This window comes from Carlito syrichta, unplaced genomic scaffold (assembly GCF_000164805.1).
Source record: "Carlito syrichta isolate Samal-C Ts95f unplaced genomic scaffold, Tarsius_syrichta-2.0.1 Scaffold80634, whole genome shotgun sequence".
In the NCBI taxonomy this organism is placed as follows: Eukaryota; Metazoa; Chordata; class Mammalia; order Primates; family Tarsiidae; genus Carlito; species Carlito syrichta.
The window spans coordinates 521290-546977 of NW_007024730.1; the positions used below are offsets into that span (position 1 = coordinate 521290).

Below are 25688 nucleotides of genomic sequence, written 5' to 3' on the forward strand. Positions count from 1 at the left end.
TATTGTTGCTAAAGGTTTTATCTCCTGTAATACAATTTATATACTTCAGTTTTTTCAAGTAAAATACAGATTTACTAGGAGGCAAATTACTACTTTTAAATTTGTTTTCTTGAGGTTAACAACAAACTTTGAAAATTAAGTTTGTGATTTCATTTGTAACTTTTAATTTGGGTTATGATGAGTATTGGTTTAGACATTGATATATACCAATCAAAGAAGTTAAATATGCTTTTCAGATTTAACAGAATTAGTACTTTAATGTCATATTTGACTAGTAATTTAGGGTCATTAGAATCTTACATTTAATATTCAAGTTTTTTTTTCTACTGACTATCTTTAGAATATTAAGAGAATCAAATATGCGTACAAGGCACATAGTAGGCATTTGGATTAGTTATATACTACTGTATAATGAATTACTCTCAAACTTAATGGCTTAGAACATCAAACCTTTAATACATTGGATCTGGAATCTTAATGCAGAGTAGCTGGACACCTTGGCTCCAGATTTCCCACCAAACTGCAGTTAAGGTGTTATCCAGTCCAGTGTAGCATTGTTCAGTTATCTCAAGATTTGCCTGAGATAGGAACCCATTCAAGCCCATTCACTGACGGTTGGAAAGAGATATCATTTTCTTGCAACTTGGGTTTCTCCATAGGGTAACTCACTGCATGGCAGCTGGCTGCCCCTCAAAGAGCGCAAGAGAGGGTGTTAAAGACAGAACGCAAAAACTCTGTTGTACTCTTCTTGGAAGTTATAGCCTGACACCACTTCTGTTTTCTGTTTGTTAGAAGCAAATCATTGGCTCCTTCCAGATTCATAAATTTTCACAAGAGTGTGAATGCTCTTGTGGGGAATTTTGGAGACCGTCTTAGAGCCTGCCTAACACAGCACTTAATAATTATATGTATGTAAATAAACATTTAGTCTTTCTTCATGATCAGATTGAACAAAAGGGATATGAGTTCCATGTAAAAGCCAGTCTTGTCTGTGCAAATTTGTACCAGCATTTGAACAATTGCCTCATATTTCATTTAATTTTAAAATACATTTTTGGATATCTTTGGTACCTATTTAGTTTACTATAACAGAACAGCTCTGATTAGTCTTGGCTTTTTTAAAAATTTTAATGCATTGAATTTTAAACTATTTTTACAGGAAAGACACTTCAAAGTATATAAATTAAATTTACATTTAAAAGACATAGTAGAGCAACCGTTTGTATAACAACCATTGTGAGCATAATAGAATATTGGTAGGACTCCTGAAGGCTCTGCCTACTCTATTCAGATTACAGCCTTCTTCCTTGCCCAGTAGGTAACCAATATCCTGATATTTATGGAAGTTATTTCCTTGTTTTGCTGCCTGAATATCTATAGTTCTCTGGTTTTGAGCTCTGTATAAATGTACTTGTGCAATATGTAATCTTTAATTCCTTTCTTCTTGGGCTTAGTGTTAAGATTCATCCATAAGGTTGTGTATGACTGTAGTTGATTCATTTTTTTTGCTGTATACTGTTTCATTAAATGTCTAAAACCCTTTTATGTTGATGGATGTTGGGTTATTTTCAGTTTTGACCTATTTACAGACAGTGCTGTCATCATATATATGTATGTGTGTGTGTGTGTATATATATATATATATATATATATATATATATATAGCTGTATATTAGCATACATATCTGTTTGGGATGTGTTTAGAAGTCACATTGGTGAGTCATAGGGTATGTATATCTTCAAATTTAATAGATAATGCCAAAATGTTTTCCTAAGCAAGTTGTGTTATTCTTTCTACAGACCGTATGAGCATTCCCGTTGCACTGTGTTCTTGTCGGTACTTGATTATCAATAGACTTATTCCAGTTTAGCAAATCTTGGAGGATATATTGCTATCTCTTGGTGATTTTAATTTTCAATTCCCTGATGACTAATGAAGTTGAGCACCTGGTACTACGTTTATTGGCCATTTGGATTTGTGTGTGTGTGTGTGTCTGAAGTACTTGTTTAAAACTTATTACATTTTTTGTATTTGGTTGTTTTTTAATAATGATTTGGTGTTCACATATTCTAGATATAATTTGTCAGCTCTGTCTATTTTATATTACAAATATCTTTTCCTTAACTGGGCTACTTTTTTCACTGTCTTAGTGGTGTCATTTGATATACAGAGGTTTCTAATTTTGATAGAGTCATATTATTTTTTCTGTTATAATTAGTGTCTCTTATGTCACTTAAATTTTTTCTACCTATGGTCAGAAAGACATTTTTCTGTACTGTCTTTTATTTGAAGTTTTATTGTTTTATCTTTCACAGTTAGATCTATACTCTACTAGGAGATTTATTTTTGTGTATAATAGGAGGTATAGAGATCTTTTTATATGGATATCCAACTGTCCAAGCATCTTTTATTTAAAAACCTATTCTTTCCCCCATTGCTTTTAAGTTTCACTTTTGTTGTTATATTGTGTGCATGTATGTGCAGGTCTTATTCTAGGCTCTCTTTCCTGCTCTACTGGTCTATCTGTCTTTCCTTTTGGCAGTATCACATTGTATTAAATACTAGAGCTTTGAATTAATTTGCTGTCCTTCTTCTGGAAAGTCTGGGCTTTTCCTGGCTCTTTACATTTCTATATAAATTTTAGAATCAGCTAGTACATTTCCATAGTAAACTTGCTGTGATTTTTTTTTTTTTTTTTTTTTTAGTTTTTTTTTTCTTTCACCAATACACAAATGCATTTCCTATGACTTTTCCTGGGATTAATTTGACTATAGATAAATTTGGGAGACTGTATATTTACATATTGAGTCTTCTAATCCATGAACATTATATTTCTTTATATATTTATATCTTTGAAAATATTCTTAAAATTTTTCATATTTTTCAGGGTATCATTCTTACACATCTTTATTTTAGATTTTGTCATTTTTGATGCTACTGTAAATGATGTCTGTGTCTTTAATTTTAATTTCTCACTGTTGCTGGTATATAGATACAGTTGAGTTTACTTCGTTTTTTTAAAAATACCCAGCAACCTGGTTTTAAACTCTCATTAATTCTGATTTATTTGTAGATTCTTTTATGTTTTCTGTGTATGCATCATGATCTGCAAATAATAACAGTTTAGTTTCTTTCTTTATGATCCTTATATCTTTTATTTATTTTTCTTGTCTTACTCTGCTGGCTAGGACATCCGGTACAGTGATGAATAGAAGTGGTGATAGCGGGGCATCCTAGTCTTGATGCTGATCTCAAAATGAAAGCATTCGACGTGTCACCATTAGGTATGATGTTTTCTGTAGGTTTTTTGTAGGTACTTTTTGTCATTCAAGGAAGTACATTTCTATTCCTAGTTTGCTAAGAGTAGATTAAAACAAAATTCTGAATGAGGTTGAGTATTCTCCAAATTTTTTGTGCATCTGAGTCAGTCATATGATTTTTCTCTCTTTTTTCCCCCCATTTATATGAATTATTACATTGGTTTAACATTAGAAAGCCAATAAACTTTGCACCTAGGGTGACCAGCCATCCTGATTGGCTAACAGGGTTATCTTAAGTCTATCACTGAAGTTCTACATTCTAGGGAATCCTACCAGGACAGTTGGTCCTCCTACTTGCATTCCTTGTGTGACCCAAACTTGGTCATTACGTGCATCCTTTTTTTATGGTTTGGTTCGTTAATATTTTGTTTAGCAGTTTTGCATCTATGATCATGAATGAGATTGATTTTTTTCTAAATATCTTGTCCAGTTTTGCTATAAAGATTATGTTAACTTGATATATTAAATGAGTTGGGAAATGTACCCTCTTTATATTGTATAAACTAGGAAGGATAACTTTGTTGAATGTCTAAAGATCTTACTGGAGAAGCAATCTGACCTGTGGTTTGTTTGCAGGAAGTTTTAAATTGTTGATTCAGTTACTTGAACAGTTATATGCCTGTTAAGATTTTTGTTTTAGATACCACTTTTGATGTGATAAACCTTTAGTAGTTGTCTGTGTTATGTAAATTTTTAAATTTATTGACTAAGATTGGTCTTACTAGTGTCTTAAGTTTTTAGTGCCTCCAGGGTTCTTAGTGATGTCTTCTTTCATTCTTGACACTGCTTATTTTACTTGTTCCTTTTTCTCTTGTTTTCTTCATTAGTTGTCAAGGATATATCAACTTTATGAGTTTCATCTAAGACCACCTTTTGGCTTTATCCTATTTTATATTTGTTTTTCTGTTTTATTAATTTATGTTATTATTTTCATCCTTCTACTTTCTTTAATTTTATTTTGTTGTTCCTTTCTAATTTGTTAACTTGGATATACATATTGTTGTGTAGACTTCTTTTTTTCTAATATAGGCATTTAGGGCCATAATGCCCTGTTGTTGTTGTTTTTTATCTGTGCCTAATGATTTTGGTATTATATGTTATTATTGTTTAGTTCAAAATAGTTTCCAATTTTCATTTTCCCCCCCTTAGGCCTGGGGGTTATTTATAAATAAACTTCTTATTACTTGAACATTGAGATTTTCTTGTCAATTTTTTTCTTTCGATTCCTGTTACAATTGCGTTATAATCAGAGAAAGTACTTTGTGTTCTTTTTTTCTTTGAAAATATTTGCTGTATCACCTGGTAGTTGGTTAAATTGTGAAATAATTGTACTTGAAAAGAATGTGTTCTCTGTAGTTAAATGGTTTAACTAAAGTTGTTAAATGTATGGTGAGAATTTTCTGCATTCTTATTGAGCCTTTGTGTCTGTGTTAGGTCTTTTACTGTCAATATATTTGAGGTGAGCTCAGTTTTTTAATTGTGTGCTTAGACCGTTTATTTAATATAAACATTATGGCTTAAGCCTACCATTTTATTATTTGTTTTATGTTTCTTTGTTGTTGCTTTTCTGTTTTTCTCTCTTTGCATTTTTTACCTTTTTAAAGAATTCTGTTGTATCTATAATGTTTTTGAGTACATCTTTTTGTATAGTTTCTTTATGTGGTTACTCTGGGTATTACATCATGTATTTGTAACTTATTACAGTATACTAGTATTGGCATCTGTTTACGTTTGCTTTTAAATTTTACTCTTTTATTTATTTATTTATTTTAGTCTTATTTTTGTTTCATGTTATCAGCTTTAAAAATAATGCTGTGAGAGGGTTGAATGAAGTCTTATAATCATCTGCCATTACAAGAACTAGGTATTAAGTATGTATATGTTTGTGGGTAGTGGTATGGGATAAGGGTTTTGACTTGCTGTAGTATGTACTTTGTATGGCTGAATGCTTTGCTTTTGTATATATTAAGTTTTACTTCTCTCTCTCTCTCTCTCTCTCTCTCTCTCTCTCTCTCTCTCTCTCTCTTTGTAATCAGCTTTTTTTCTCCACTGAAAGTGTACCAGTTTATTCTTTTGTTCAGTTTGGAACAGTTATATGTAATTTATTCTAAAGTGTGTTAACTTAATTCATTTGAGTTTGAAACTTAAACATATCTTTGTCAAACCATTAATAAAGGTCAAATAAATGGGTACCGATGACACCTACCTGCACTAAAGCTATTGTCAATTACAGGGAACTTTATTTTGAATATTTTTACATTTTTGTCTTTATAAGGGATTCTGAGACCTCTTCACTTTTTTACATTTAAATGTTTCTATAAATTAATTCAAGCTTTGACACAGTGTTAAGAGAGTGCTTGCTATTGATGTCTCAGAACCATACTTTCGAGTAGCGTTGTCTTAGTTCTCTATCTTATAAACTTGGTTTTTTTTTTAGTATCCTTAAATTCCGTGATGGTGTTGAGGCAAATTTGAACTACAAAGTTGTTATCATTCCCAATTTATGATTGATTTTCATTTAGATAATAGCAGTTCAGCTTTGTGGACTTTTCTTCAAATAGCTTTAAAACATTCTTGGACTAGCATTCATGCTTTTATCCTAGATTCTACCTCAGTGTTATGATGTTTGCAGAGTGAATTTAGCCTAGTTCTTTTTACCACTTCCTTTAAACAGTTGTCTTTTTTCTTCTGTGTACCAGGACTAAAATGTCTTGCATTGATGTCCTAATAATTTAGTGCTCCAGAGCCCTTCAGAATGTCATCCTGAAGTGGAAATGCCTCAGATTCAATATGTGCTCTCTAAAGAGTTTTTATTCCTTCAAACTTTTAAACTCTTACCCAGCACATTATCAGAGTTTCTCACATAGACAGCTTACACCATTTTGTTTTTGCATTCTATCTATGTATTTTTTCAGTCCAGTGCTTGTACCTTAGTTTTATTTGTAAGTTGAGCCATGTGAAATTGCTATTTTTGAGGATAAAAATTGAATATTTTGAAAGTTTTATGTAGTTTACGTCATATGTCCTAGCTTCCATTTAAACAAGAGGTATATATAGCTTTGGGGTACTTTAAAAATGGAATATTGCAGAAAAAAGGACATTACAGCTTGAATTTCATGTGACACTGGACATTTTTCTGGTATTTCAAGTTCAAAAGCAGGGTAAAAATTGTTAATTTGATTTCAGTTATGTATTATATGTCATACAAGTGATATTGACTATCTATGGATGTTGATATTGTTGATGTTTACTTCTTTTTAAATGTAATTTTTAAAGATATCATACTAAAGACTTCTCATATCAAGGCATTTGTTTAAATACAAATTTCATTAGTGGAGCATTTCAAGGTAATTAAATGAAAATATTTAAGAGATGACCATGGGAGTGCTTTGCTGAAGTTTAAAATGTCCATGAACCCAAATGCTTCAGTGATGGTAGGGAGTAACTAGAATGTTTATGGATGGCTAAAGTGGGTAGGGAGTGATTTGGCTGCTGTTATGAGCTAGACCAGAGTAGATTTTGTGCTAGAGTGGAAAACGAATTGTTGGAAATGGCCATGGAATGGAGTGAGAGTGGTGAGTTCCCACCTAGTCCTGTAAATCTGGGGCATTAGAGAATTTAGAAGTTGAGAAGCCTATATTTGAAAGAGTTCTAAGACAAGCAGTGTCACTGAGGGAGAGCAGGGATTCCATTAAGGTAGTATTGACAAACTTTAAGGTGGTAGAACATTTATTAAAGTAGATGGATGAATTGAAAGCATTGGACAATGCAAGTCACTTTTTTTTACCACTGGCTTCTCTGATTTATACTGTCTTTTCCCCTAGTTTTATGGCTACCACTCTGCCCTTCTTGATAGCTAATGGTGCATCCCCTTAGCATTAGTGTTCCCTACCATCCAGTTTCTGTTTGTATCTCTTCTGATTGAGGTTAGGCAATTTCACCTTGTTGCCATAGCTTCAGATTTATTATTTCCCCCTTCTCATAGCTTTTGTGACTTTGCCTGTATTAATATTTACTATGCTTTTTTCATCTCTCCCTACTGTTTTCTACCTGGCAAAATTCTATTAGTCCATTAAGGCTCAGCTTTTGATTTAATTTAAGATCTAATTTTAGTTATCTAGTCCTGCACGATGCTCCAGCTCTACATTAGGGGTGGTTTCTTTTCTCTTAATACTTTGCATGCCATCGTCATCATGCTTACTATGATATATCAACTATTGACTTACTTGTTTGCTGTCTTTGCTAGACTGAACTCTATGAGGGCAAATGCTTTAGTTTTTTATTGTTTTTAGTCTTGTCCTTCTCAGTGCTTAGAATTGATAAATACTTAAATTAATAAGTTATCAATTAGATTACCAACTGTGCCTGAATTGCCATAGAAGAGAAGGTGCCAGTTCTCATAAACTTAACCCTGTTCACAGTTACCAGTAATTAAAGAAATGAGTTAAATAATAAGATACTGCTTTCAAGAGATGGTATTGAGTAGTAGTTAACAGCATGAATTCTGGAGCAAGGAGCCTGCCTTGATTTGAATTGAGCTCTACTACATACTTACTTACTTTAATCTTTCTGTGCCCCATTTTTATAATATGTAATAGTACCTATTTTACATCTGACAAAAAGTATTATATAAGTATTGTTATTATTTCACATTTTAAAACGTGTTCAGTGTATCTGGGTTAGAGTAAGAAAGCCAGTTATTTATATTGGTGATAGAAATTTAAATTGGTGTAGTGTTTCTAGCAGTTTTGTGTTATATAAGCAATATTTTCTGCTATTTCTTTTGATTGAATAATTTCATTTTTAATAATTTCATTAAAATTTGAAGTAGCCTTTTAGTAAAATATGAAAGTGAAATTAAATAAAATCTGAAAGACTCATATGTTTCAGAATTATTTGTGATAGTTTGCAAGCAACTTAAATCTCTAGTGAAAGGGGAATAGTTCAATATTGTTTAATGTTACTTAACAATTAAAAAATGATCCCACGGGTTTGAGACCCGCCTGGGCAACTTGGCAAAACCTCATCTCTACAATAAAATAAAAAAACATCAGCCAGGCGTGGTAGCGCACCCCTGTAGTTCCAGCTACTTGAAAGGCTGAGGCAAAAGGATTGCCAGAGCCCAGCAGGTCAAGGCTGCGGTGGCTGGGAGCGGCCACTGCACTCCAGTCTGGGTGACAGAGTGAGACTCCAACTCAAAAAAAAAAAAAAAAGTTTCATGTTAATGGCATGGAAAGTGGTTTTGACACAACAGGCAAGATACAAAAGTAAAACATCTTAAATATGGCTTTAAAACCGATGAGAAGGAAATGTTAAGATACAGATTTCTGGTTGCTTTTGGGTGTGGGATTTAACCTGTCAGACTAATTTTTTTTTTATAAAGTAGATTAACAACGGATATGCTGAAACTTTTGGTTAGATGTTTAACAATTAAATGAGGTAATGTGAAAGTTCTTTGGATATCTTTTTTTTTAAGTCACTTATTGTCATTGTTCATCTTTTACTTGTTTTTATTTTTATTTTTTGAGTTGAAGTCTCACTCTGTCACCGAGGCTGGTGTGCAGTGGCATGATCACAGTTCACCATTCACCAAAACTTTGACCTCTTGGGCTCAGGCAATCCTGCCTCAGCCACCTGAGTAGCTGGGACTATAGGCATGTGCCACCATGCCTGGCTAATTTTTAAATTTTTTGTAGAGACTAGGTTTCACGGTGTTACCCAGGCTGATCCTGGGCTCAAGCAGTCTTCCTGCCTCAACCTCCCAAAGTGCTAGGATTACAGGCATGAGTCACCACACTTGGGCTGTCTTTTTTAAAATTTTTATTGTGGAGTCAAGTTCTGTTGTAGTAAAGAGGTACAGCATTGTGTTTTCTTAAAGATTAATATCTACCTTTGCATTTTAACATGAGAAATTTTAGCTGTTTTTTTGTCAGTGATTTTTGTCAGGTTTTCTTCCCCCTAGTTTGCCATTAGTGCTCAGTTTTATAGAAATTTATTTTCCAAATGTAAAGTTATTTTATGATTGTGGTAATGCCATTGTGGTTTGGCTTAGATTTTTTTTTCTTTCTCTGTTTAATCTACAGCAATTGGAACAGATCCAGAAGGAGCTAAGTGTTTTGGAAGAGGATATTAAGAGAGTGGAAGTAAGAAATCAAGAATTCCTCACATCTTTAGCAATTTTTCAATTTCGTGAAAATTGTCACCTTTCCTTTAAGTTGCTGCATTAAGTTTATGAGATTGGCCTTGGTTATGAAGAAAGTAACAGATGTTACTTTAATTTAATGGCGAATGCATTTTTGTAGGAAAAAAATTTCTGAATACTTTGGCTATAAAAGGTAGTCTAAATTTGTTTTCACAATGTTTTGTTGTCATCATTTTTCTTGATTTGATTGAAAAAATTACTCAATTTTCTTAGAGTACCATGATATTAACTTTTAACCGGTGGTTGCTAACATGGAAATGATTAACCACTATTTCATTTTTGTATTAAATAATTTTTGGATATCTACTGTGTGCATTTCTAGGTGCTAAGGCTAAAAGAGACATTTGAGAATACATTACCAACATTCTGTAAATTTATAGTATAATAGTTTACTTAAAGAGATCCATGAGAGGATCCTTGGGAGACTCATAGGCTATTATGACATGAGGTTTTTGCCTTTGGCTGTATTTAAATTTAGTTTGCATTTTAAACTGTGATTTGTAGAACATGTTAAAGATTACTAGATTTAATTTTTAGTGTATGTTTAGTATCCCATGTGGCATTTCTAACTTATCACATTTATTTCACTTACTTGACAGCATGATTGAACTGAACTTGGATTAGCCAGAAATAATTCTCTCTGATTAACATCTTCAGTAGTTTTTAAAAATTTGCTATTTTTTCATTAATCAAAATGTAGCACATAAAACAGGAGGCTAGTTTGTCAGCGTGATTCAGAGACATAATTTTATGATAATGGCTGGTTAGGAGGCCTTTTCCTCTGGGTTACTGATCAAAAATTAGAGTTTAAGTCATTATTAAGCAACACTAGAATTTCAGTGAAGAGGAATGCTATTTCTCATAATGTTTTCAGAGAACATTTTTTGAGATTGACTTATCCTGTTTTGGGGCGTGGGTTTTTTTTTTGAGTTGGAGTCTCACTCTGTTGCCCAGATTGGAGTGCAATGGCCACTTCCGGCCACTGCAGCCTCGACCTGCTAGTTTCCGGCGATCCTGCTAGGATCTGGCCTCATCCTTCCAAGTAGCTGGAACTACAGGTGTGCGCTACCATGCCCGGCTAGTTTTTTGATTTAGTGTAGAGATAAGGTCTTGCCAAGTTGTCCAGGCGGGTCTCGATCTCAGGCAATCCATTCACCCACAGCCTCCCAAAGCGCAGGATTACAGGCTGAGCCAATGAGCCCGGCTTCTTTTTTCTTTTGTACTTTAAAGAGTTGAACCTGATCACTCAATTACCTTTTTCTCATATTTATCTTAATATTTATCAATAGATTATCACCTAGGTTAATGATTTGTTAGTTCAGTGTTCACATACTGTAATGTAAATCTCATTTAAAATATTTACATTTGTCTTTTCTGCTTTTGGTGGTTTCATTAATGGTGGATAATATTTATGGTTTTTTGAGAATGTATACCATAGAAAAAACTTGTCTTTTAACTTTTCAGATGTCCTTGCTTTTTGTACTCTGTGGAGAGGAAGACTTCAAAAATTTGAATGTTAAGACAAAAAGGGACTAATGAAAACCTGGGATTGGAAAGAAATATGTCATATTTCTTTTTGATTTATGTATTTTCTATTTGAAGTGTCTACTATAACCCAAATAATTATACTTTCAGGAAATGAGCGGCTTATACTCTCCTGTCAGTGAGGATAGCACAGTGCCTCAATTTGAAGCTCCTTCTCCATCACACAGGTACAAGGCTTCACACTTGTAGTTGCTTAGAATTCAAGTTACAGAGTGTGCATATGGTCGTAGTCCTTGGGAGCCTTTACTATGCAATGTTGAAACCTCTGAGGAATTACTTTTAGTCATGATCTAGAAATGAGTTTCAGATGGCCCATCTGTTTCCTCAATGCTTTGAATTTCATGCCAGGATCAGTTAGTGTGTAGAATATTATAATATTATGAACTCACAGTTGGATTAAAAGTTTGATGAATTTCTTGAAGTAATGATAGCTTTAAACATCTTGTGAATTAAAGTTAGGTGGCATTAAAAATCTAAATTTGAGAACATGAAACGATAATATTAGGGGGAAATATGATAAAGTTAAACCTTGGACTTTCCCCATAACTCGTTGACATTTTTTGCATAGGTCACTTTCCCTAGTTTAAAAATGAGGACAGCCGGGTTTGGTGGCTCAGCCTGTAATCCCAGCGCTTTGGGAGGCTGAGGTGGGTGGATTGCCTGAACCCACCTGGGCAGCTTGGCTAGACCTCATCTCTACAATAAATCAAAAATGATTAGCCGGGCTTGGTGGCTCAGCCTGTAATCCCAAGCCTTTGGGAGGCTGAGGTGAGTGGATTGCCTGTGCCCGCGGGTTCGAGACCCACCTGGGCAGCGAGACCTCATCTCTACAATAAATCAAAAAAAATCAGCCGGGCGTGGTAGCGCACGCCTATAATTCCGGCTACTCGGAAGGCTAGGTGGAAGGATCGCCAGAGCCCAGCGGGTCGAGGCTGCGGTGGCCGGGAGCGGCCACTACACTCCAGTCTGGGCGACCGAGTGAGACTCCAACTCAAAAAAATATATATATAAATAAAATAAGTAAAAAATGAGCCGGGCATGGTAGCGCATGCCTGTGGTTCCAGCTACTTGGAAGGCTGAGGCGGAAGGATCGCCGGAGCCCAGCAAGTTGAGGCTACAGTGGCCGGGAGCGGCCACTGCACTCCAGTCTGGGTGACAGAGTGAGACTCCAACTCAAAAAAAAAAAAAAAAATGAGGACCATAGATGGATCTGTTAGTTTAGCTCTTCCAGGTATTTAAGTGTTGTCTTCTGTATACTCTATTAGAACAGGAATTATATTTTTCTTGCTCATGACTATTGCTCTAGCTTTTAAAATAATACCTGGCCTCAATGTCTGATTTCTTTTAGCTCTAAAATTTTATTTCATGAAATATGTACTGTCTAAATTTGAAATGTTTATGCTTGACATGTTCAAAGTAAGAGCAATTTTACATGATGTCACTTGTTTTTCATTTGCCAGTCCGTTTAGGATAATGGTCCAATGGAGGCATTTCAGACAAATGGTTTTAGGGTAGCACATGGATTATCAGGAAGTCTAGTACTAGTACAGTAAGTTACACTAGCCTTCAGAAACCTTATCAGTTTAGGAAAGCTGTTATGGGTCTAGTTTGGTACAGTATGTGGGGGAAAGGATGGAGGGAATATTCTAATTTAGGAGCATTCTTGGGAGATTGATGTTTTTCTCTTCAACCATAGTATAGAGAATTCTTGTGCGTTATAGTCACTTTAGCGGTATAATTCAGCTGGTTTTTATCTATATCTTACTTTCTTTAAAACATCTGGGACTAAGTCTATGGATATTGTTTTCTTTAAGCTTGGCATTCAGTTACTGATATACACAGGATCTTTGTCATGTAATATTTATTGCGTGAGTACATACAGAGAAGCAAAAAATCACAGAAAATTCACTAATAAACTGACAATTCATTCCCATTGTCATATTCCTCTTTGTTTAGCAGTAGCATTTTTTATATCTTTTGTGTCCAGATCTTTGTTACTCAGTCTCACTAATTATTGGATTTGATGAACTTGTGACAGTATAATGCATTTACTTAGTTAATGTGTTTATTAAATGCCTCTGATTTACCGGACAGTTATTCTAGTGACAAAGTCCCTGCCCTTATTGAACTTACCTTTTGGGATGTTTGTAAGGAGGTTGCAGGAAATATTAAACAAATACATGACATGATAGTAGTATGTAGCATACAGATACAGTCAGGTACTGCATAATTATGTTTCTGTCAACAATGGACACACATGATGGTGATCCCATAAGATAATAATAGAGTATACCGGTGGGTGGGGGAAGGGGACTAAAAATAAAATGGAGGGCGGGCCCCTTTGTAAGTTTTCTAGGAACCTATCAGCATCAGTGTATACCAGTTAGTGTTGCTGTGAAAGGCTGTGTTCAGCTTCAGCGAATTTTTTTTGGAGATTCTTTCAACCGTTGCTTATTTTGTGATGGGTGATTTACAGGTGCACCTGCACACACCATGCTGAGTGTTCAGTAGTTTTGTTGTTGGTTTTTTTGTAAATTTATTCTTTTTATTTTATTATAGAGATGTGGGGTACAATAAAGGGTTAGGTATACAAACATTGATTATGTAGGTACCCTTGTTGATGAGGTTTTTTTTTTCTTAACCAAAAGCTACATGACCCCTGTGCCTCACCCTCCCTATCCACCTGATTTGACCCTGAGAGACTTTTTTGTTTCCCTGGATGAAAAAAGTTCTGAAAGGGAAACATTTTGCCTGTATGGAAGAGGTGAAACAAAAAATGGCAAAAACACAAAAGGACATCAGAATGAATGAGTTGAAAACTGTTTTGAGCAGTGGAAAAAGCATCTTGATAGGTGTATTATATCAAATGCAGAGTACTTTGAAGGTGACTGAAGTTTAAACATGTAAAAATAAATACACAAATTTTTATAAATAAATTTTGTGGGATCTTGGGGGGGGCCTCCCTGGTATAATGAGACCTTTATATTGGCACTTTATACTGGCATTGCAGATTAAGTAGGGGAAGTGATTGATACTCAGTAATGGTGCTGGGACATTAGTTTTTCATATGGAAAATATATACATAAATAAAAATATACATACCATCTAGATTTGTGTAAGTACACTCTATGATGTTTGTACAGCCATGAAATCACCTAACATTGCCTTTCTCAGAATGTATCCCCATTGATAAGAAATGCATGACTATAATGCTTTAGGAAAAAGTATTAGGCATTGAAGAGGTTTGCAAGAGGATTTTATTTTAGTTTGCATAGTCAGACTTCTCCAAGGAAAGTGACATTTAAGTTAACACATGAATGAAGTTAAGATTATGGAAAGTCACTGAATAGTGTTGAACACGATTGTATTTAGATTTTAAAATGTGTATTTAGGGTCCCATGTGGATGATAGAGAAGATACTGTCAGTGTCCCTCCCAATTCCCTGGCATTGCAAGCCGGGAAAAAACTTAGGCTGCATTTTAGCATTCCAGAAGAGAGAAGATGTTGGTTTGCATTAGGATTTTATCAGCAGAAGAGGTAAGAGTAGTTGTATTGTAAAAGTAGCAGATCTAATAAAAGACACAAGATGGAAAATATTTTTAGAGTATTGCTAAAATCACTTGCAGAGGTGTCATCAAATGAGATTCTAGAAGAGTTATACTGGTTAATAGTTGAAGGGAAAATAGGTAAATATTTTCTTCAAGAGTGTTTTGATATTTCCTTTAAACAAGTGATTTGAATACTATGCAAGGATTGAGAGAATCAATTGGGAAAAATGATGTAGCCCTTAAATACTCTTCTGTGAAAGCGATCCTTAAGATGGATGTGAAATCATACATGCTGAGAAAAATGTTATGTTTTACTATCTATACTCTTACTTGATTTTTTTATTTTTAAGAAATAGCATGGACTGGGTACCATGGCACATGCCTATAATCCCAGCACTTTGAGAGGCAGAGGTGAGAGGATTGTCTGAACCCAACATTTGAGACCTGCCTGGGCAACTTGGTGAGACTTCATCTCCACAATTAAAAAAAAAAAAAAATAGCCAGGCATGGTGGTACATACCTGTAGTTCCAGCTACTTGGAAGGCTGAGTCCTTAGCCCAGCAGATCAAGGCTGCAGTGGCCATGAGCATGCCACTGCACCCTAGACTGAGTAGCAGAGTGAGACTCCAATGAAAAAATAATAATAAATAAAATAGACTATAGTTGCTATCATATTCATCCTTTTTCTTTAATAATTTTTGGCTTCATTATTTAAATGCTAGATAGTTTTCATTTTAATTCCTCACTATAAAATTTTGCTCTCTCTTTTAAGCAGTAAGTTACATTATAAAATTCTTTTCTAGATTTGTTATTTTTCAATAATGAGAACCTTTATTCTATGTCAGGTCTTTGAGTCCTTTAACATAGATTTATGGTCTATGTTTAGATTATGTAATTAAATAAAAGGCAAAAAACAAAATAATGTTACTCATCTCTGTCCCCCAGGATTTTATATTCTTCCTACCTTGATAAGCTGTAATTGTCACATCCTATCAATTCTATTACTGTCTTATTTCAGTCCTTAGTATCACATGGAGTCAATCTGGCAGTGGTCTCTTAACCTATTCTGTTACACATTATTGGCAGAAATATGATATTTCTTTCCTGCTTAAAAATTTCAGTAGCTATCTGTCATATAAATTGGTTTAGATTCATCTTTTTGCATGACCCTCCATAATTGCCTTGCCCCTGCCCACTGTTTCTGTGCTTTAAAATTGTATAACTCCCAAAGCTTTTGCCTAGAAACTTTTAGATTCATCCCCCCTCAGGATGCCTTCTCTATTCTTTTTTTAAGATGCCCTTTCCCTTAAAAATGAGGGAGGGAGAAAGGGAACAGGACATAGAATTAACCACCTCTTTTGCTTTTTAAAGATTTCTACTTATTTTGATCTTGCTTTTGTAATATGTGTTTGGGGAAAATCACATTTCCCATGCTGTGTTGTAATCCTGTGAATATTGGATATTTCTTATACTTCATATTTTTATATATTTATTTATACTTAATGGGTTAAAATATAGTTTTAAATAAGTACAAACTTAACCTAGAATGTTATTTAATTTTCATAGTTTGTGAAATTTTGATTGAAGCGGTACTTTTAGTATACTTAATAAGCAAACTAGTTATTTTGATCTTGTTAAAAAAGCTATCAGTCATGGTAGGATTAGGCACAGTAAGGGTATGATAATTTCCTTGATAAAATCAGTTGAATTTTTTTTTCACCTTTTAAGTTTTCATCCATTTGAAACTTTCCATATTATAATTAGTTCAAACCAAAGATTACTTTTTAATCTACTTTAAATTCTGAGGAAGGACATCTACACAATTCTCAGTATAAACTATAGTTTGCATTTTATTGTTGCATAGTAATATGTGTCAAATAATGAGTAAGTTAGAGAATGGTTTGCAGCCATAGTCTTTTTTTACTTGTTGCCAAGTGGAATTGGTTCTTTTACCTGAAAGTGCGATTATGAGCCTATATATCCTACCTATCCATCTAGAGTATTGTTAATATTTTAGACATTTTTAACTTTTTAGCTTAAACTTTATTTAATAAAGTGAAACATTTGTTAGATTTTCTTCCTGATAAATATTATGACAATATAGATTTTATTTAGATTTAAATGTTCTTAGACCAGGTACGATTATCTCTGAATTTTTGAGAATGGTAAAATGGACAGACTTTATTCTACATGAATTCACTGATGTGGATTTCAGGCTATTTAAATATGATTTAGTTAATAAGTGTAAGTGAATATGAAATAGAACTGATTATTAAACCTGCGTGAAGCTAGGAGCTTAGTATAGACCTGTCTTATTCTTTGGTGGTGAACTGTAAATTTGGTGTGATGAGGAATAGTGACATATTTCTGTTTAGATTTTAAATCCTCTTCAAAGCTGTTGCCAATAGCTTTGCTTGTAAACTTCTCGATGCTTCTTATTGATGTGATTTCTGTCTTAGAAATAATTATCTCAGCTGGGCTCTGTGGCTCAGCCTGTAATCCCGCGCCTTGGAAGGCTGAGGTGCGTGAATTGCTTGAGCCCCTGGGTTCGAGACCCGCCTGGGCAACTTGGCGAGACCTCATCTCTACAATAAATCAAAAAATTAGTCGGGTGTGGTAGCGCGCGCCTGTAGTTCCAGCTACTTGGAAGGCTGAGGCAGAAGGATTGCCGGAGTCCAGCAGGTTGAAGCTGCGGTGGCCGGGAGCGGCCACTGCACTCCAGTCTGGGAGACAGAGTGAGACTCCGACTCAAAAAAAAAAAAGAAAAGAAATAATTATCTCATAGTTGCTTTATTCTTTGTCTTTAAACTAAGCAGTTATTTCAGAATTGCTATACTGATGCTGATGGGTTCCTAGAACACTTGCCTAGAGGGGGAACCCTGTACTATAAGGCCCCTGCCCTCCAAAAAATAATTCCGATTTTTTAATAGGTGTTTCAGGATTTTTATAAAATACTTAAGAGTTCCTGTTTAAGACCTAAAATTGTTACTGTTTGAAAATATTAACAATCCATTTAAATTCTAAAATCTGAGATTTGAAAAGGCCACATTTATGTTCATGAGTGTCAACCAGGACCCCTATTTGATATTTTTTCCCCCTATTACCAAATCTGATTCATTAGATCTGAGGTAGATTTGAGAGATTCAAATCTCTAAAATGCTGGTAGAGAGGTAGTAGAGACACCTTAGAAAATATGGAAAGATTGACTTAGTAGTTGGTGAATATGTCTATTACTGACATGTTTTTAAATAAATCCCTCAATCAGACATGTGCATTTTCCTTTTCATAATAGAAAGCTCAGATGTTCAGCACTAACATTTTATAACTATCTTTAGCATATTTTATCTTTTATGGAGGATAGTGTAGAGATTTCTATTTCTTTTATTCTTTTGTATAAAGTTACATATCAGCCGGGCTGATTCTTGTCTGTTTTTGAAATTCTCCCAAAGTTGTTTACTTCCAAATGCAGTAATGGACTCAGACCTGTTCTATCTTTCAGATATTTTTCATCATATTTGCTTTTTGTATCTGCCAGCAGTAAGTTTCTCCCTGAGGAAACTCCTCTTACAAAGACAACTTTAAAATAAACTGCCCTTTTGCTTTTCTTTTTCAACTTCAGGATTATTATGTCAAACAGACATTTTAAAAGACTGTGTGTAGAAATTAGGCTCCATAGTCCCCCTATGCATTATATAACGACTACTCTTTTTAACCATGTACTAATTAAAAGAGGGCAAGAGGGTGCTGGGGAATTTTTTTCTTGACATTTTCTCTGACAGCTTCTATTCTTTGAAAAATAAATTGCCTTTTCTGTAGAAACCATAGATATGTACTCTGGAGCCCAGTACCTTTTTTGTCGAACTAACTTTGCAGTCTTTAAGTAAACCCAAATCTGTATGATGTATAATTTTCCAAAGACATTTTTGGAAACTTTTGGGTCAGAAGTGTTTCAGAGTACCATTGTGTTGACCCCCCCACCCCTGATTTTAGAAACATAACACAGTACATATGCTATGTATCATATAATACTGATGGAAGAATAAGAGAGACTTCCTATAATCAAGTTCATTAATATCTCAGAATGGAATTATAATGCCATATCTGTTCAGGTTAGGCTTTATTTAAATGGCTTGTTAAAAGTACTTGCTTTTTCAGAGTTTTGCGTTTTAGGAATAATATAATTTTTTTGAGCCAAATATATTTAAAGGCCAACTTAAATATTGCTAAAATGCCATTGTAATCATCTACATTTGTTTATTCAAAAATTGTCTTGTTGAAATTCAAATACCATGAGAAGAATATTAGTATTGCCCATTTCTAAAGAGTAAAAACACTGATAAAAGATTCCATGTTAATTTTCAGTTGGACTTCTCATCAAAATCAGGAAATTTGTCCTAGAAGAGAACTGCCTTTATTTGTAAAAGTTGAAATTGTCAGGGTAGTATTGGAGTTGTGTATTGGGTACTGTTTTGTAATTTGCATATATTAGCTCACATAATTCTCAGTACAAATTCTGTGTAATAGGTTTTATTTTATACATTAGGAAACTGAGTCACAGAGATGAAGTAATTTGTTCAGCCTTACACAGTTAGTGGCATAACTTGTATTCTAACCCAGGCATCTAAAACCTATAAAGCCTTGGGGAAAGAGAGAGTTGTAGAAATTATCCTAGAGTTGAGACTAAAATGACAATAAACAGAAACATTCCATTCAAAGTGGCAGGGCAGTGATTCTTCACGAAGAGAAAGCAGGTCATGTTGACAGTCTTAGTGTAGGGATTCTGAGTTTGAATTTCACCTCTGCAACTTATTAGTAGTTTAACCTTAGTTAACTTTATTAATTTCTATACTTCTCAGTTTTCTCATTTGTAAAGCGAGGATAATGGCACCTGTCTTGACTGATAAAATGTGATAATACATTTAAATAAATTAAAATAATGTCTGGCACATAGTAAGGACTCCGTTGTTATTAGCTGCTGCTATTATTGTTGTTAGTTGATAGATTAGCCACACTGAGTTTGGGTGACTTGTTTGATTACTTGCATCAACTGTTAAAGGGTATGTGGAATAAAAAAGGAAAAAATTAACACAAAGACTGATTTCTAATATCTCTGGAGATGTCTGCAAGATTGAGGCCACAACATTTTTGTTGTGTTGTAAGATTTACCATTAGTTTAAAATTCAATTAAAAATTAAATTATTAAATATTTGTTAAGATTATTTTTAGATTACTTTTTGCTGGGTATATTTTGTTTTGGAAACTGGTTCAATAATTACTTGAAGAATACTGGGAAATAACAGGTTTTATCTTTAACTTCATATGGTTTAATAAATGTAGACGTTTATTTTTCTCTATCTTAAGTTTGTAGTAAAAAAAACAAAAAATCCAGCACTTTGGGAAGCCGAGGTGAGAGGATGGCCTGAGCTCATAGGTTTGAGACCAGCCTGGGCAACTTGGCGAGACCTCATCTTTACAATAAATAAAAAAATTAGCTGGGCTTAGTGGCGCATGCTTGTAGTTCCAGCTGCTTGGAAGATTGAGGCGGAAGGATTGCCTGAGCCCAGTAGGTTGAGGCTGCGTGGCCATGAGCATGCCACTGCACTCCAGCCTGGGTAACAGAGTGAGACTGACTCAGAAAAAAAAAAAAATCAGAGTTAGTAATTGGTCTAATTTTATGTGTGTACATGGCATTTTGGAGTCTTATTCAGCTCCCTTGTTTAAAAATTTTATATTTATTGTCTTTATGTTCAGCCTTAAATGATCTCAGTGTGCTTTTATTTTGCTCATAGATTTAAAATTTCACTTTATAATTTAATTGGCTAATGTTGTGTCTACTAATAATTTAAATATAAATCATCCCTTTTCAATATAAAAGGCCTGTATAAAATCAGTAAACTTGTTATTTTTACCAAGAGTGAACTGCTGTTTTCTCATCTTTCGTGTGAAATTGACTCAATAATCTGTCTTCTAATTGTGAAGTATTATCTTTGCTTTTGGAAGAAAATTTGGATAAGAGTGGTTGTATGACATCTAGTTGCCTAACTGTGAATTTCTGTTATACCTCGGATTAATAGCTGCGTTGTTTTTATTTATGTTTTTAGATAAGTTTCTCATTGTCACCAAATTAGGGATTTTTATATCATCTTATTTTTCCCATCTTTTAAAATTTTTATTTTAAGAAACAGAGTCTTGGTCTATCAGTAGTCTAAGCTGAAATACAGTGGTGCAATCATAGCTCACTGGAATCTTGAACTCCTGAGCTCAAGCTGTCCTTTTGTCTCAGTCTCCTTAGTAGCTAGGACTGCAAGTGTATGCCACCACGCCCAGCTAATTTTTAAAATTTTGTATAGAAACGAGGTCTTACACGTTACCCAGGCTGGTCTAGAACTAACTTCTGGCCTCAAGTGACCCTCCTGCCTCAGTCTCTCAAAGTGCTGGGATTATGGGTGTGAGTCACCCCACCAGCCCCCATCTTGATTAAAGTGTATTATTCCTAAAGCAGTTTCAGTTACCTCCTTGAATTTTTCTTTTTATCTTGACATCTTTTGATGTGTTTTACTTTTATAACTTTCATGGCTTTATTGATGTTTGAAACAATTGGTGATTTCCTAACATTGTTACCTTGGACCAAATATATAATCTCTCAGTGCTTGAGTTTTCTCACTTAAGAAATTAGAATGATAACAGTATATATCTTAGAGCTGTGAGGTTTAAATTATTTAAGTTAGTGCCTAATGCATAGTAAATGCTGGTTAAATTGTATTGCCATCTCATAATGTGGATGAATCAAGAGGGACTCAGCCCTGCTAATGCTTTCTGATATTCTCTTTCTAATCATGTTTGCATACACACACACACACACACACACACACACACACGCTTTAAAATGCAGAATTCAAAAGTTTTATTATTCAGATTTCTTATATTACAGTCTACATGCATTATCACTTTTTGTGAATAAAATTAAGACTTGATATAAAATAAATGTCAACTTCTGCAGTCATCAATAAAATACCACTTGAAAACCTTAATTTCAGTATCTTCAACAAATTGATAGTTATTTCAATTTGATGGTTATTTTTAACATATACTTGAAATGTAGCATTATTTTACTATGTATGCTGAAATGTCAATATCATTGTTCAGGCTAGAAAATAATTTTGAATCATAAAACTATAAAAATTCATAGCTAGACATGCTGTATTTTACTGACCTCTAAATATGCAACTATACAATTAATGTTATACAAATGATAGGGACTTGAGTTTCATTAATAGAAGGAACAGAGATTTTTGAATACATGGCATCTCCTCATTTTTAGCCCTGTTAGTTCCTGAATAAAGTAGACTGAAAGAGCCTATGATCCTGTCATACCAGTCCATGACTCTATAAGGAAGGTATGCACTGGTTGTATTTTATCAAAAGAAACTAATTACAATATTGTGTAAATTCTTTAATTGATAGTGTAAGTACTTTAAATGCCCTTTTTTGTATAATTGAATTTTACTATAGAAATGGTTAAGAACACAACGAATTAAAGACCTGTTTATATGTGCTGCTTTTTGGGGGGGGCTCAACTAGCTATTTATTTCAGTTTTTTATTGATAAAAAGTATTTAGGTACAAATGCGTATATTTATGGGGTACATAAGATGTTCTGTTACATGCGCTGAATGTATCCTGATCAAGTCAAGGTATTTGGGGTAGCTGTAACCTCAAGTATTTATAAATTCCATGTGTTGGGAGCATTTTGAGTTCTTCTAGTTATTTTGAGTTATATAATACATTATTGTTAATTACAGTCACCCTAGTCTACTATTGAAGATTAGGAATTATTCCTTCCATCTAACTGTATGCTTGTACCCATTAACTGTGGCTTTAAGAAAAAAAAAAAGAGTACTATGGGACACTCCATATGCTTTATTATATTTTTAGAAATGTGAGATTTTTTGTTACTAATTTTGTTAATAAAAGCTAAAATGTACTGAATGTTTATTACATTTTAGCATTATACAGAGAACTTTTCACGCACATCTCATTTAAATCTCACACACTTCTGAAATATCTTTGTCATTTAATAAGATGGAGAAATAAGATGCCTGAAGTCAAGTTAATAGCTGCTAAAGGGTAAAATTGAAATTGTATACTTCTTAGAACCTCTCATGCTATACCTTTGATGTTATTTCACTACTAAAGTAATAAAACATTTTGTGTATTTGTGTAGAGAAACACTTTAATTAGCACTCTCAATTGCTTAAATTTTTATTAGGGTAGTCAAGAATATAAATACGTTTATAGTAGAATATGGACTAAGATTATACAAAAAGTAGTTGGTATGTGATGCAAGTTTTAGTAGTTGCTAGTTTTTGTTGTTGTTGTTGTTGTTATTTTTTTATGTTTTTTTTGAGTCGGAGCCTCACTCTGTCGCCCAGACTGGAGTGCAGTGGCCACTCCCGCCACCGCAGCCTCCACCTGCTGGGCTCCGGCGATCCTTCCGCCGCAGCCTTCCGAGTAGCCGGAATTACAGGCATGCGCTACCACACCCGGCTGATTTTTTGATTTATTGTAGAGATGAGGTCTCGCCAAGTTGCCCAGGCAGGTCTTGAACCCGCGGGCTCAGGCAATCCACTCACCTCAGCCTCCCAAAGCGTGGGATTACAGGCTGAGCCACCAAGCCCGGGTGTAGTTGCTAGTTTTTAACAGGCTAATTTATTTAAAGATGGGAAGAAGATAGGAATGATGAAATGGTAAGATAGAAATGGAAAGACAGAGGAAGTAAAAGATAGTCTAGACTTTTGGAGGTTTTCTTTTTAGGACTAGGTAGGGGAATTTACAGAGGATATACTCAAATAAAAAGAACCAGTGCAAAAAGCAGATTATATTTGACTAGCACAAAAGAAACTAGTATATAGGTTGGTGTTATAAAATAAAGATTATTATATTTTACTATTTATTCCATTCTTCTGATAGTAATGTTTTGGAACTGAAAGGGACTCTAGATAGTCTAAAGATAGTTGGTCCCCACTCCCCTCATTTTGTAGATGAGGAAACTGAGTGATGAGTGATTATAAATAAGGTAAATGTCTAAGAGTACATAGCTTTTTAGCGGCATGGCAGGGTCTGTTATTATAACTTTTGATTACATGCCTGTGCCCTTTTCCCTATACTGTAAATCCTCTTTTCCCCCAAGTTTCAAAAAACTTAACCTATCTGAAAATGAAACAGACACACATATATCTATGTAGACACCTGCCTTGTGATTTTTCCTTACTGACTTTCTTTTTTGGTGTGTATGTTTGAGGTAGTGGGTTGAAGTGGTAAGTTGCTTAAATATTTGCTGATTTTATGTGTATGGGTTTGTGTATTTGATATCTGATTATAAGCAATTGGCAATAAATATTTTCTTTGCTTAGAAATATTGAGTTTATATATGGTATACTTCAGATCTACTTTTTTGTTAAAATAATGTAAATACTGAAATCACATTTTTTTCTCTCTTCACTTTTCAGTAGTATTATTGATTCCACAGAATACAGCCAACCACCAGGTTTCAGTGGCAGTTCTCAGGTAAATGATATATTTAACAGTATGTTTTAGTAGTACCATGAGTATAATAGCCTGAGTTGTAAAATCATAGATTAGTTTATTAAAATGTCCTGTCATAAAGAACCATTTTGAGTGCTGTGGTATTGATTGGGATTTGAATAGCTCTGATCCATAATAGCAGGATAAACTCTTTACTTATCAATAATAAGAGTTTATTTTTTTTTAACTTACTGGTAATTTCCAACCTTGAGAGAGGCAGGAAATACTTTAGGAGGAAATGATTGAGGCATTGTTTATCATAGATATGAAAGTCATAAATCTATCAGTGAATTATCCACAGGCTTGAGTGTAATAGACACCAGCTTCACATGAACCCTTTCATTTAGTTGTATGATTATTTTTAATTTTACTTACTTCATCTTTGACCTGGGGATGCTGATATTTGTTAAACTTATTTTTGAGGCTTCACTTTGTTTAAATTTTACTTTTTGTATTGAAATAATTTTGGACTTAGAGAAAAGTTACAAAAATACTAAAACAAATTTCTTTATAATCTATTCCTGATTGTCTAAAACACTTAGCATTTGTTTTATCATTTCATTCAGTCTGTCTTTTATATATAAGCATATAGTATTTTTCTCTGGATTGTTTGAGTAATAAAGGGTTCCTTTACCCCTGAATCCTTCCATGTGTATTTCCTTAAGAACAAGAATACTGTCTAATCACAATATAACTTTAAAATTCAAGAAGTTGACAGTGCTATTAATCCAGGATCTTAGTCAGATATTACAAATAGCTCTAATATTACCCTTCATAGTGAAAGGGGGAAATATGAGGTATTTTTAGAGCACATTTACTTACATATTTACTTTATGTGAAAAATAGTGCAGCTGTTTTTATCCAAGTGAAAAGCAAGTCCTTTGGGATCGTATCACTTCTTTCCCAAAACTTAGATGGCTAGCTCTGTTGCTTGTGTTGTTAGCTTATGTGACTACTCTATATATCCTCTATTATCTTCATGTGCATGCATGCATTTGGCCTATTCTTTTATAATAATTTTATAGATTCGTTTGACTCTGTGAACAGCCATGAAAACACAAGATTCAGGTATTTTTATAAGATATAATGGGATATATCAGGACAGATTTTAAAGCCTTATATATACCATATATATGTGTATATATATGTATACACACACACGCACACACACACACACACACACACACACACACACACATCACATTACATTATATATACCTTTATGTGTATTATTAGAACATGAGAGAGAAAAGCAGTTTCTGAGTCTGGAAACTGGCTTAGCATTTATACTAATCCTTGATGTTCTCCTTTTGAACATAATTTCATGGAACATCAGCATCAGGCAAGGCCACTCTGTGACTGACGAAGTGAAACAAAAAGCAAGATCACTCCATAAACTTGTCTAAGTGCATTAAAAAAACAAGGTCACCATGCAAATCATAAAAAATACCAAATACACCCCTTTGCTGACTAATATGAGTGATTGCT

General features: G+C 33.9%; 1 protein-coding gene across 8 annotated transcripts in view; it reads left to right on the forward strand.

Annotated features, from left to right (window-relative positions):
- RFWD2 (ring finger and WD repeat domain 2) overlaps positions 1-25688 on the forward strand; it is a 179228-nt gene that overhangs the window by 35091 nt on the left and 118449 nt on the right. For 4 of the 8 annotated variants that reach the window (XM_021710953.1, XM_021710946.1, XM_021710939.1 and 1 more), the window contains 3 exons: positions 9405-9464; positions 11159-11235; positions 24125-24182. The exons of 1 other annotated variant lie outside the window; for it this stretch is intronic. In XM_021710953.1, the coding sequence (XP_021566628.1) occupies positions 9405-9464; positions 11159-11235; positions 24125-24182 (195 nt within the window). The remainder of the gene's footprint in view (positions 1-9404; positions 9465-11158; positions 11236-24124; positions 24183-25688) is intronic. 3 more of the 8 variants (XM_021710944.1, XM_021710948.1, XM_008055217.1) reach the window with 2 other exon arrangements.